Source organism: Chrysoperla carnea, chromosome X (genome assembly GCF_905475395.1).
Source record: "Chrysoperla carnea chromosome X, inChrCarn1.1, whole genome shotgun sequence".
Taxonomy (NCBI): Eukaryota; Metazoa; Arthropoda; class Insecta; order Neuroptera; family Chrysopidae; genus Chrysoperla; species Chrysoperla carnea.
The window spans coordinates 31,056,848-31,069,836 of NC_058342.1; the positions used below are offsets into that span (position 1 = coordinate 31,056,848).

Sequence of the window (12,989 nt, forward strand, 5' to 3'; positions counted from 1 at the left end):
ATGTTTTTTTATGAACAAATGTTTGACATTTGTACAGAGTATTTTGATTTTTTTGGGTAAAACGCATTCCAAAATTTATTGGATGTACCCATTTGTTTTTTGTAAATATAAGCGTGCGCATCAAAGCTTTATTTAAGATTTTGCGCGAATACATATATATTTTTTTAAAAGATATTTGTTTTTTTCCCCTACCTCCTTGATAAAAATGTATCAAAATTATTTTTGAGTATTAGAATCTTGTGTCAAAGAATACAGAAGATTTCTGATCAAAAATCTAACCTTTTCACAAATGTGTTATAATATTATTGGGTGCGTTCAGCACTCACCTTGAGAAATTATTTGACTTTGAACTTGTTAAATGCCAAGAGAACGCTTCCTTCTTTATTTGAACGCTATTGGGTTGCTAAAGTGCCAACTGGACGCCAAATTATGCGAGTAGATATACAATGCAGGCTCTGAATCAAATTACATGTTAAATCCCCATAAAAAAATAGACTTTTTTAATGTCCCTGATAAAAAAGTCCGATTGAATTCCGATTCAATTTCAAAAAGGTTCAGGTTGCAGTTGGTTCTGTATTCTTGGACGTAACATGAATGTTGAGTAACATTGAACATTTAAAATAAACAAAATTAAAACTGAATAGACATAAAAATTTTCAATATTTATCTCATTTCAATATTTTAGGTTTAATGATATGTTTCGTAAATATATTCTGTACAAAATATTTAAATTAATTAGGATTGGATCATAAAAATAGGATCCAGATCCGTTCCACGATCCAGACCTATCCACAACGATACTAAAACTAAATTCATTCAAAACAATCATCAATTGGTGCAAGACTAACGAGAGAAAACCTCCGGCAAATTTTACGGATACGGAACCCTACACTCGCATTTGAAACATATCTAAGAACACTTTCCATTAAATTGCCTTTTACCTTAAAGCCTTTTCCAAACTGAGCCGATTTGGAAGATCATCGCCAATTTTTAGTTTTTTTAGATACAGAATCCTAAACTCGCACTCGAAACTTAGATAAGAACACTCTTCATTAAATTACCTCTCAAATAAAACCAAAAAAATCAAAATCGGTTCATCCGTGTAGGTGCTACGATGCCACAGACAGACAGACACACACCCATAACGGCCAAACACCCTTTTTTTAGTTCTGGGGTTAAAAAATACTGACTATCACATTTTGACATAATAAAATTCCCTATTACTCAAGAAAATGATGAACAAAAGTTTGAAACATCTGCGCACAGGCCTGATAAGCATCCAGACCAGTGGAGAGGGGAAAACCGCCCACCAGGGGAAACCGTCCAACAAGGTCCATCGCCATTCAGCTTATAGTTTCGGAGAAGCATAAGCCGTATTCATATAAGTTGTTTTTTATCCTACAAAACCCATTATATCATAAATTTTCTTCGGAACCAGGGCTTGGCCTAGCCAAGAAAGAATCCAACAGACACCCATTATATATATCATTTTTCGGGATTTTTGATTAAAAAAAATCAAGTTCATCTGAATGACTTTTGAAATTTTGAATGAAACGTTTTAGTTCGTTGTTGATAGAAACTAAGATCCCTTGAAGCAATGTTCGAATTGATTAGAACTAATTCGAAAGAAACAAACCACGATTTAAAACATGGAATTAGAATTATCGAATATTTTTTTCTTAATAAATTTTACTTTGGTATACAAAAAATTGTATCGTACGTATGTGAAGGCATGCGCACGACACCATATCGCACCACAGACAATGTGTATTTTTTGTTGGTCCCGACGTGTAAGCTCTTTTTAATAATTAATTAAAAAATCTATTGTTATTTTTAAACTTATGCTCCAATTCAATTTGGATTCTTCAAATCTATCTTGGATCTTCTTAAATCGTAAAAATATTCGATAATTAATTGTATTTAAGTACGAATTGAAATCTGTTGAGATCTTTTAATCGAATCAAATTTAGATTTATCGATTTTTTTTCGCTCAAAAAAATGAATGTTTCTTCGAATTAATCTACTTTCATAAAATTTTTTTATTCACAATTTGGATGAAATTTTAATTGCACAAAAAGTCATGGAGGAAATGTTATTACATCTCGAAACAAGAAACAAGAATTTTTTACATGGAAAATTTTGACAAAGCACCTTTTTTAAAATGTTTTTAGGTGAGCCTGATTGGTTTTAAAACGTTCAATCAATTTTTTTCAAAACGTCATTTAAATTCGTGAGGTGACACTATGACGTCATATCAATTAGTGACATATTGTTGCAGTCGATCTTTGAACAAAAGGTATCATTTTAAATTTCCCACCTCTTTTTCAGGTGTCAAATATCGCTTCCAATGACTTCTATTATATTATTATTTATTACTGATGATGGAATTTTCAAAAAATTTCTTCAAATGTACATCGATCCTACCTAATTCGCTTAGCTAACGCAGCTCCTGCGCTACGAACTTTTTTGAATTAAAAAACTTCCACAAAAACGTGTTATAATATTGTCTTCCAAATTGGAATATATTCTTAGAACAAAGCTTCATTGCAATCATGTATTTTGGCTAAACATATAATTTAAACAAAAAATAAAGGTACATTTAGACAAAGAGTTTTTTTTTATATAGAATTATTATCGTTCCGTGCCTCTTTGTGCCCCGTCGCACAAACAAATATCATATCATAGTGGAAAGTAGAAACAAACAAACAAAAAATTTTCTCAAATCACATCTCATTCTCAATTAATTAAAAAAATAAAATTCGGCGCTTTAAATATGAATGCGGCAGTTAAGTTTAAAAATTAAGTGTAACGATATGGAATGTTACTTATCTAGCGCCATTTAAAAAAAAACATGATCCATAAAAATCCAGTGGCGGATTTAAGCGGCAAGGGAATCATTTTTAATTGTCTTTTAGGCTTCCCTAGCCTATGACAGTCTGAAGGGTTAATTAGCAAACCGTAATTCTTAACTCGCCAGTCAAAAAACAAGTTGGAAAACCAAAAAGGTGGATTGGTAAACTCCATTTTATTTTTTAACGACAGTTATAGTGATTTAGTTACAACAGCTTTTGACTGTAAATTCAATCTTCGAATGTTGACTGTCGAATTCATTCAATATTTTTATCACTGAATATTTTTATCACTGAAAACCGGAGTTATCAACTGACATCCTTTTTCTTAAATCCGCCATTGTAAAAAAAAATCGAAGGATCACAAAAATTAAAATAAAATAAAACAAAAAAAATTAGCAGCGCATTAATTTGATGAGACGTAATTTTGAGATACAGACGTAAAAAATAAAATATGGTCGTGTGTAAATAGCTTTATATAATATAATATATAATATAATATTTCTTTTATTTAATTCTTATTTTTAATATCGAATCGAAATATACGATTTTAAAAATGAACAAACGAGATTCAGATTCATATAATATATTATTTTTAATATCTTTTATATATTAATATTTTTATTTTTATTTAATAATTAGTATACAGCATGTACAAGTACAAGTACGATTAACGATTGAAATATTAAATTAAAATCGGTTTATAGCAATCGTTACAATTGGAACCACATTCATTTTGCGTTAGAGATGGTGGAGATCAGAAAAACATGATTTTGAAGTGTTCTGCTCACCAGATTAATTAGCATGGGCGTCGCCAGAGGGCGTAAGTAAGGGCAGCTGCCCCAATCTAGAGTTTCACAAAAATTGTTCAAAGCGACAAATTTTTTACAAAAAATGTTCCCTTGAAGGTTGACTCCTTGAAAGGTGAAATTAGAATCAATGAAGCTACCAATAAATTTTTCAACTAACCATCTTTTATAGTTTTTGAAAAAAGGGCCGCCATAAGGTAGAAAAAAAAAATGAAAGAAAAGTAGAATAAGATCCGGACCCGTGTTTGTGAAATTCTAAAATTTAACTCTAGATCCACACAATTTCTAATGGCTATTTCTATTTATTAAAAATTCTAGGTTGTTTACTGAACGGCTAATTAAGCTAGTTGATTCCGACAGACCCATCTCCACAATTTTAGATCCCTCCAATATCTTTAAAACCGATTTAGACTAATATGTAACAAAAAGGCGAACTCAATTTAATCCAGTAAAAAGTTTTTTTGTTTTGTGTTTGTTTATCGTTATCAATTTCATATACTTGTACATGCTGTGTACTTGTTTATACAGAGTGTACCATAATGACTGTATTTCGACAGTTAAGTTGAACAGATAATATAATTCAAAATAGAAAAGTTCTTACAAGTTTGTAGATAAATCTTCATTATTTATTAATTATTAAAATAGATTACACATCTAGGAAGCAAAAGCGAGGGTGACAAACATGAGTTCTGAGCCATACATTCTTAACTTGCTCCCGTGGTGCGTATACTATTTTTTTGCTCGGCAGAGGCGTAAAGCGGTAACTTCGTTACGAAAATTGACTCTTTTCGATGACTATTGTTCTTATTTCAAGGTATTATATTTTTACTCAAAGAATTGCAGCCGATAAGAACTTTTCTACTTAGAATTATAATTTATTAATCGAAGTTCATTAGAGAACACCCCATATATAATACATACATACATATATATACCAGGTGTTCAAATTTTTACGAGTAAATTGCTTTAAAATTTTTAAATTTCCAACACATAATTTTCGAGATTAAACTCTCATATAATTAACTTCTCTTTATTTATTTCGGTTTCCAAAAATAAGCGAACTATAAATATTTTAGAAGCCATAAAAATTGAGACATTTTTTAAAATTAGAAGCCATAAAAATTGAGACATTTTTTTTAAAATTAGAAGCCATACAAATTGAGACATTTTTAAAATTAGAAGCATTCATTTCGAGAAAAAAAACTCTCATGAAATTATCCCCTTTTTAAGTACGGTGAAGATAAAACTTGAAAATCGATTTTATTACAATTTTCTTTAAAATATTTCTTAATTTTGTACACAATCATGAAGCAAATATAAATAGATCCGACCTCGAGGCGAATAGTGAATTCTTTTCTGAGAAAAGATGAAAGGTGAATAAGGCTTTGCCTGAATCCAATCGTAGCTTTCGAAATCCCCCCGATTCTAATCTTGAATTAATTTAAGTATTCAAGATTTTTGCTGTGTTTTATGCCAAGCAATGAATTAAATGAACACTTTATATTAAAATAACTTGAACACCCTGTATAAATATATACATATATAAGTAAAATAATTGAAACTATACATCAGTGGCGGCGCATTGCAGATTTTTTTTTAAATATAAATTTTGTGAGAGATTCAATATATTCGAATTAGCCAGAAAATATACGACTTCAAAAATTTTTTATTTTTCTTCAATTTTAGTCGGGGTAAGGAAAGTTTTCATCATTCACAAAGATAAATAAAATAAAAGCAATTTTCGATATACAATTCGAAAGAATAAAATTTTTAAATAGGCCTACATTTATTTTATGGCCTACGAGCAAAATTACAACCAATTTTCCGGGGGATTGGGGGGGAAACGTGAAGTGAGGACAATGCGCGGTAATACTACAATGAAAATTTATAAAAAATTGGCACACTTTAAGTAAAAAATTTTTAAGTAGCATTTATAAGAATCGATTGCGCACGCGTTTAATGTGTGTTCAATGTTTTTAATATCTTTGAGAATGAATTCGTTTCAATGGTTGGGGAAACAATCGCTTTTAGAACGCAAGCAAATGTTTTCGAAGCGAATTTCTTTTTAAAACATTTAATAAAAACGTTTTTTTTCCGATTCACGATTTTATTAAACATTCTTTAGAAGAGTCTTAAAACCCAAGAAAAGAAATGTAAAAAATGCGCATGTGTGTATGTGAAGTACAGTAAATATAATAGTACAGGATGTGTGGGAAATAAAACTTGAAGAAAAAATAAAGAACGTTTTACATGATCAAAAAAACGTGTACCCGTAAACACGTTACGCAAACATTTTGTTTTTGTTTTGTTTTTATAAGCTACTTAAAATCTAAAAAACATTTTCGCAGTAAAAAATAGTGTTTTTTTGTTTTGTTTAATATTTAATTCTTGATTTTAATTCTTTAGCAATCCCACCCCATGCTAGTTTAAACACACGCGAACGCCATCTAATTGTTGGATCCCAAAGTGCATGTAAAAATAAATATGGGCTAGAACACTCACGAAACATCCAAGCCACAACAAAATCAAATTTGTTAAATGTTAACGCTCCATTCTGAAACATTTCAAAAAAACACAAATTAGAACTTGACACATATTTGAGGGGTTATATCCAGTTAGAATTTTCAAAGAATCGATAAAAAAGCGTTGTTCTTTACGGTCGCAACTGGATATAACCCCTTAAGAACCATTCTTGCTAACTTCCCCCTCCAAAAGTGCCCTGTTAATTGATATTAGCCCATAAAATTTGAAATACTGACAAAGTGATTTACAGGAATCGATGTTTATTGTCATTGAAACCTATGTTTTATTTTTGCCTTAATAACCTTGATTTTTCAATCATATTCCTTAATAACTCCCAGCCTGTGAGCACGCTGAAGGGCCTAGGATCCGGTTGATTACAATGTAAATAATAATACGGGGTATCGCAAGTGGGTTCTTAGTATGTAGACCAAGGAATCTTTGGTGCTCTGCACGAAAACAACCTGTCACACGAAGGTGAGACATCTTCGAGTAAGAGATGCTATTTTAATCAGATAAAGCTACTCAGAAAGCACGCAGCTTCTCTGCCACGATTTCTCCCAGGATTTATAAATCTAAGATAACGAACCCAAACATTCTTCATCCTCCACACAGGCTTTACAAGTGGGATCACCAAAAATTCCCATTTTATGAAGGTGGTAATTCAATCGACAGTGTCCTGCAGTGAGTTACAGTCGAGCACAATTGAATTTCTTAACTGTGCTTATAGACTGTTTGACCTGTCGCATCCAGTAATCAAAATGGGCTCAGTTGAATTTACACATTTGTACAACATAAAAAGTGAAACTAAAATTGGATCATTGGATCAGGTCCGATGTGGTTAAAATAAAAGTGTACGGTACGTGTACATACCTGAACAATGGATAAAAGTATCCAATCTAATAAAAACCATAAAAGTATATGTATCATATAAAAAACAACTGAATCCCAACCAAACAGTAAGGAAGCTGCCCATGACGCACACATACCAATTACCATGCATTCGGACAACGGCTCCAAAATTATTGTGGGCGGTAACATTGCAACACGTAATTTCGCCCATCTGTAACACACAATATAAATATTTGTAACTCAAAAAGAAGGCAAAGCAACCATCACCGTTGATGATCTTTGATCTTACCTTGTTAAACGCGCTTGAAAGCTAGTTACTTCACAAAGACCAGCATTTTGCCAAGCAGGTTGACTACTAATACATATTCGCCAACCACGATCCGTAAATGATTTAGCCATAAAAAAATCTTCAGCTAAATAGCACCCAAACGCACGTAAACCACCCACATCATCTAATAATTGTTTTCGCATTAGTGCTGACATACCCGTATGACAATTGATGCGTAACAAGTCAGCAGCTAAATATATACGCGCTTGTACTGTTCCAAAAAATACCTACAAACAAAAAACAAACCATCAACAATCAACAATTTTAAATTTAATCAACAGATTTTTATACCCTATATATATGTAATATATATAAAGGTATACTAAGTTTAGTCCCAAGTTTGTAACTAAAGCTTACAAATATTGATGTTACAATTTTGGTATAGGTGTTCATAAAATCACCTAATTAGTCCATTTCCGCTTGTCTGTTTGTCCGTCCGAAATCCGAAATTTTTATAGCATACTCAGGACGTAAAAATTGTGGCTAAGTTCGTAAATGAGCAACATAGGTCAAGTAAGTCTTGGGTTCGTAAAACCCATCTTGGAAACCGTTAGAGATGGAACAAAAGTTTGAATGTAAAAAATGTTCCTTATAAAAAAATTAACAACTTTGGTTTGAAACATTTTTTCGTAAACGTCACTGTTAACCCTCCCTCCTCATATTTGCATGACGTATTTTGTGAATGTTGGTGATGTGATTCTTACTTTTTCAAAAGTGGCCGCAAAACCATCTCGATCACATGTAAATGGCAGTTGATGAACTAATGCGACATCGTCACGCATATGATGCATCATATCCAATAATGTATCTTCTTTCACTGCAAAAAATATAACAAATGATATCAATTAGGATGGATCTGAGCACTGAGCATGCGTATCAGCGTATTGTCTATCGTAATACTTACTTCTAATACCACTATCTGATATAAGAATATATTCATGTTTAGCACATGCATAACCAGGCTGCATGTTGTTTATCTTTGGATTAACTCCTACTTCACAACCACCTGGAACACACAGTACAAAGTAAATAAACTAATAAAACTGCTTAATTTGATAAAGCATACCTATAAATAATGAAGAATCCACTTCTGGGTATTTATCTAATAATTTTTTGACAATCATAACAGCCGGATCTGATTCATTCTCAATACAAAATAACAACTCATACTTAGGATAATTCATTGTAAAAAATGTTTCCAAATTTACAAATAAATTGGGATCAACGCCCACGAGGGGTTTTATTATTGATACACCCGCATAAGGCACCTCTCTAGGCGTTAATGTATCTCGATTATGAAGTTTCCATTTTCTGAAAAGAAAAAAAAACACACATGTTTACCAAAAAGACATCAATTTTAATTTTATTGAAATTTAAAATAGTCATCAAAATTATCCTCTAGGAAGAAATGTTGCTAGAATTTAATTTGGTGACTAGAAAACAAAGAATCACAAGACAAGTTGGAATACCAAAGGGTCTAGTTGAGGCATCCCAATTTCATTCCTTCCTATTTCAGTGAAGGCCACAAAAATACACCTACAAGAAAATTTTCTGATTTTATTCGACTGGTGAAAGAAGTGGGACTCCTTTGGCATCATCCTAAATCCAGCCCTGTTGATATTAATTAGTTACCAGGAATTATTATGTTACTAGGTAATTAACATAATAATTCCTGGAAAATAATTAATATCAACAGGGTTGGATATAGGACGGGGCCAAAGGAGCCTCAGTTCTTCCACCAGTCGAAAAAATCAGAAATTCCATTAGAGGCATGGCCAACCTGTAGATCGGAGAATTCAAGGTGCTTTAATAAAGGATTGGATATAATAACCTCAAATTTTGAAATATTCATTTTTCGCGATTTATATCATTTTGCATTTTAAGCATATTTAATATTAAAGAAGATAATTAATAAACTATTTTAATTAATTTAATCTATTTATTCATTGTTAGGTACGAGAAATAACTTTTATTGACAATGCAAATTTGTGATTTTCGTTAATTAAAGAAAAACTGTTAATTTTTCACTAGCTCCGACGGATTCGTAATTTACCTAAAAAATGCTTTAATTTGGTTTTTTCCTGATGTTCTAGGAACATTTTTAAGAAGGATCGCTTAATATTGTAAAGTTAAAAAAATACGAAAATGTTTTTTTTTATTGGGGACCTATCTTTGGGGAGCTTTTGTAAAATGAATTGAAGACAAGGACATTTCAGCATTCAGCTTAGTTAAGAAAGTTTTTAATGCATGTATGTAAATAAAAAAAGATAATGATTAATGACTAATTAATAATTAGATTAGTCATAAAATTAAAATAAGTTAAATTAAAATTAATTAAAAGTCATATGAAACAAATTTGTATGTTAATAAGGTTAAGTTAGCATAGGTATTAGGTTTTAGGTACAAAGTCATAGAATTTTAAAGTCATGCTGTTCGTAAAACAAAGAATGTCGTAAAATCAAATGGTTTTTAATTTGTTTTTTTGTTTTGTTTTTTCACTTACCCATAAACAATTGCAATTAAATGTAATAACCATAAACCACACCAGAATATAAAAAAAAAGATCGCAAATCCGTATAGTGTATAAATCATTGGGGCCATTATTTTATTTACAATTTGAACATTGTTTATTGTTTTTTTAAATTATATTTGATTTGTTATATAAAAACTATTTTATTTTAAATATTTATTTAATTTATTTTAGGTACTAAAACATTCTTTCAACCTCTTTAAACATAATGTAATTGTACTAACAACATTAACATATAACTATTCGATCAGTTGTTAGTTTGACAGCCATATTTTTATAATAACTACAGTTTACAGTACTTGTTCAATACTGAATACTGATTTTAATTTTAATCATTACTACATTTACTGAATTAATGATACTGATACTGATTTATATTACATTACATTACATTATCAGATTATCACTCAAAAAAATTGACACTCAAAAAAATATATCTAGTTTTTTTTTGTTATAAGCACGTCTAGTGAATATTCGAGGTACTAAAGAACTTCACTCTTATCTATTTTATTCAAGTGATTATCAATTCTCTTCACTTGCATTCTTTATCAATGGCAGCTTTATTCATCATTGATTACTGATCACTGATCACTGATCGATTCGTTAATTACTCAGTCAACACTCACAGTCAACTTTTTATTTCAATCTCACAATCACAATGCCCTCTTTTAAGATTTTCTCGAATAACTTAAGTTGTTATTGAAATAAATACCACGATACTCGAAATAAAATTGTGTATTAAGAAATTTTATTTCAAGTGAAAACAAACAATTGAATATTGAGTTAATTGTTGAAATATCATGTATGGGCAGTGTTGATGACGCAATCGTTTGTTTTTTGACGTTACATAAGTATAAAGAAAGATATTCACTCTTAGAAAGCCACACACATAACTGATATTCCCATATAATACATACTATAAAATTTGCTACTAATTTGCGATCTCGTGGGTAAACAGTGATTTTTACAAAAAAATATTTCAAACAAAAGTTGTTTATACTTTTGCTCTATCTCTAACGGATTATGAGATGGGTCCCAAGACCCCATTGAGCTATGTTAATCATTTATGAACTGGACCTCACTTTATTTGTCCTGAGAACGCTATACAAAAATTCCAGTTGGATACCTTTTTTCGTTTTTGAGTTATCGTGTTGATAGACAGACGGACAGAAGAACGAACAGACAACCGAAAATGTACTAATTAGGTGATTTTATGAACACCTATACCAAAATTTTGTTGGTAGCATCAATATTTTTAAGCGTTGCAAACTTGGGACTAAACTTAATATACCTTGATATATTTCATATATACATGGTATAAAAATTTACCTGCATATAAAGGACATTTATACACGATTTAAAGATTCTTAAAAAACGTGCTTTTTGGAAATATCCTTACAAAAAAATTATTATTGAAAGCTAAAAAGAGTAGTAGAGTAGATTATATTTAAACGTAGTTTAATTGAGATGAAAGTGAATAGATCGGGCTTTACATATTTACATCTTTGTCTAAACATTAGATATTCAATAAATTAACACGATTAACTGGTTTTTAAAACAAGTTTTTTTTCTTTTAAATTAATATCTATTTCATTCCGCCTTATTAAATGAAATGAAATGACCACAGAAAGGTTTCAAATTTTTTGGTAAACAAACCAAAAACATACCCTTTATATATTTGCAGTGACGTCAATAATAAGAGCCGCCAAAAAGATATGTTTAAAAAAAACCTACAATAGAGAAAAGATACAAATAGGTGTAATAAAGGTAGCGGATAGCGATAGGGTATAATATGGCTTCCGATTTGGGGTGTAAGGTGTAACTGATAATTGTTCAATCTAATTAACATTATTTTATACTTAGTTATTAAAAAATATGATTCATTTTATTTCATTATCATAACTAGTTTCATACCTATTTGATTATATAATAATCGCCACATATCTGACTAACATTCTTGGGATCAGTCAGACATTTAGCATGAAAAATAAATCAGCATAGGCGTTTGAACAGGGGGAGGGACAACAACAAAGGGCTTTTGCCTCCAACTGGCTTTTAATATTTCTTCGAAAGCTTTTTTGGTCGTCAATATCAAAAGCAGGGACGCTCTATATAAAGAGTTGACATGGTGTGTTCGTTCATATTTCCTTGAGGGAGGGATAAGCGCACCAGAGTACCTACCTTTAGGTTTAGGGGGAGTGGCGTCGAGTCGTCAAAACAAAAATTTTTAGTCCAGAAGTGGAAAATTTCAATTTTGGCATGTATACTTGGACAACTAGTGGTAAAATTTTTGTAGACGCCCATGCAAATAGAACTTTGGATTGAATTTTTGTATTCGATATTTAATAATTAAACATATTTAATGAGAATTAAACGTAGTTCTAGGAAAAGTGAAAGGTGCTCTGGTGGTATAAATATATGAAGAAAGAATAAGTCTTCATAAGTCTTAGAAACACTGAAAAATTCTTAGGAACTCTGAAAAAGTCTTAAGAACTCTGAATAACTCTGAATTTCTAAACGTTTTTGGACAAAACACTTTTTGCGGTTAATATATACAATGTGCTTGTCCAAAATAACAATGCACTTTTTCCCAAAGAGTAAATAAGTATAGACAAGTAAGACAAATATAAGCGCCCACACAAAAGTGAACGCACATTTGTCATTTTGAATAAACCCGGTGGCCAATGGTAAAAGTAGTAGATTTTATTTTACAGTAGAAGATAAACCGTTGAATTTGAACTTCTGAGTCGGATAGTCATATGACAATGACCACTGACTATAGCTACCATTGACAAGTGACCACTGAACCATGTCACTGATCACTGGTAACATGAGCCATGCACGTAAAACTATGCGTATGAAATAATAATTAGAACAAGTGAAAACAAACAGTTGACTGAATTAGTTGATAAAATACCCTGTATAGAGCATCTGTTGGATGTCAGTGCTTCCATTATTTTTAATAAATTTGAAAAGACTTTCAGCCGCCATTTGTTTAGTTCCGCCGCCATTTGTTTAATCCCAAAATCTTTCACAAGATTGCAATAATTTTCAACTCCCCATCTTTTATAGTTTTGGAGAAATGTAGACATCAAAATGTT

At 30.9% G+C, this 12,989-nt stretch overlaps 1 protein-coding gene across 1 annotated transcript; it reads right to left on the reverse strand.

Annotated features, from left to right (window-relative positions):
• Positions 1-4,831: 4,831 nt before the first annotated feature.
• Positions 4,832-9,966, reverse strand: LOC123302168 (ceramide glucosyltransferase). The gene is made up of 7 exons (XM_044884995.1): positions 9,862-9,966; positions 8,425-8,669; positions 8,263-8,364; positions 8,063-8,175; positions 7,320-7,585; positions 7,052-7,241; positions 4,832-6,212 (listed from the first exon to the last, which is right to left on the reverse strand). The coding sequence occupies exons 1-7, from the start codon at positions 9,957-9,959 to the stop codon at positions 6,033-6,035; spliced, it is 1,194 nt and encodes a 397-aa protein (XP_044740930.1). The 5' UTR covers positions 9,960-9,966; the 3' UTR covers positions 4,832-6,032.
• Between the last annotated feature and the right edge of the window lie 3,023 nt (positions 9,967-12,989).

Excerpts from the sequence above, each read along its gene's own strand:
- LOC123302168 (XM_044884995.1), bottom strand. The coding sequence starts at position 9,959 with ATGGCCCCAATGATTTATACACTATACGGATTTGCGATCTTTTTTTTT. Across the intron at positions 7,242-7,319 it reads TTTCAAGCGCGTTTAACAAG|ATGGGCGAAATTACGTGTTG; the intron begins GTAAGATCAAAG and ends TGTGTGTTACAG. Across the intron at positions 6,213-7,051 it reads TACTTTTATCCATTGTTCAG|AATGGAGCGTTAACATTTAA; the intron begins GTATGTACACGT and ends GAAATGTTTCAG.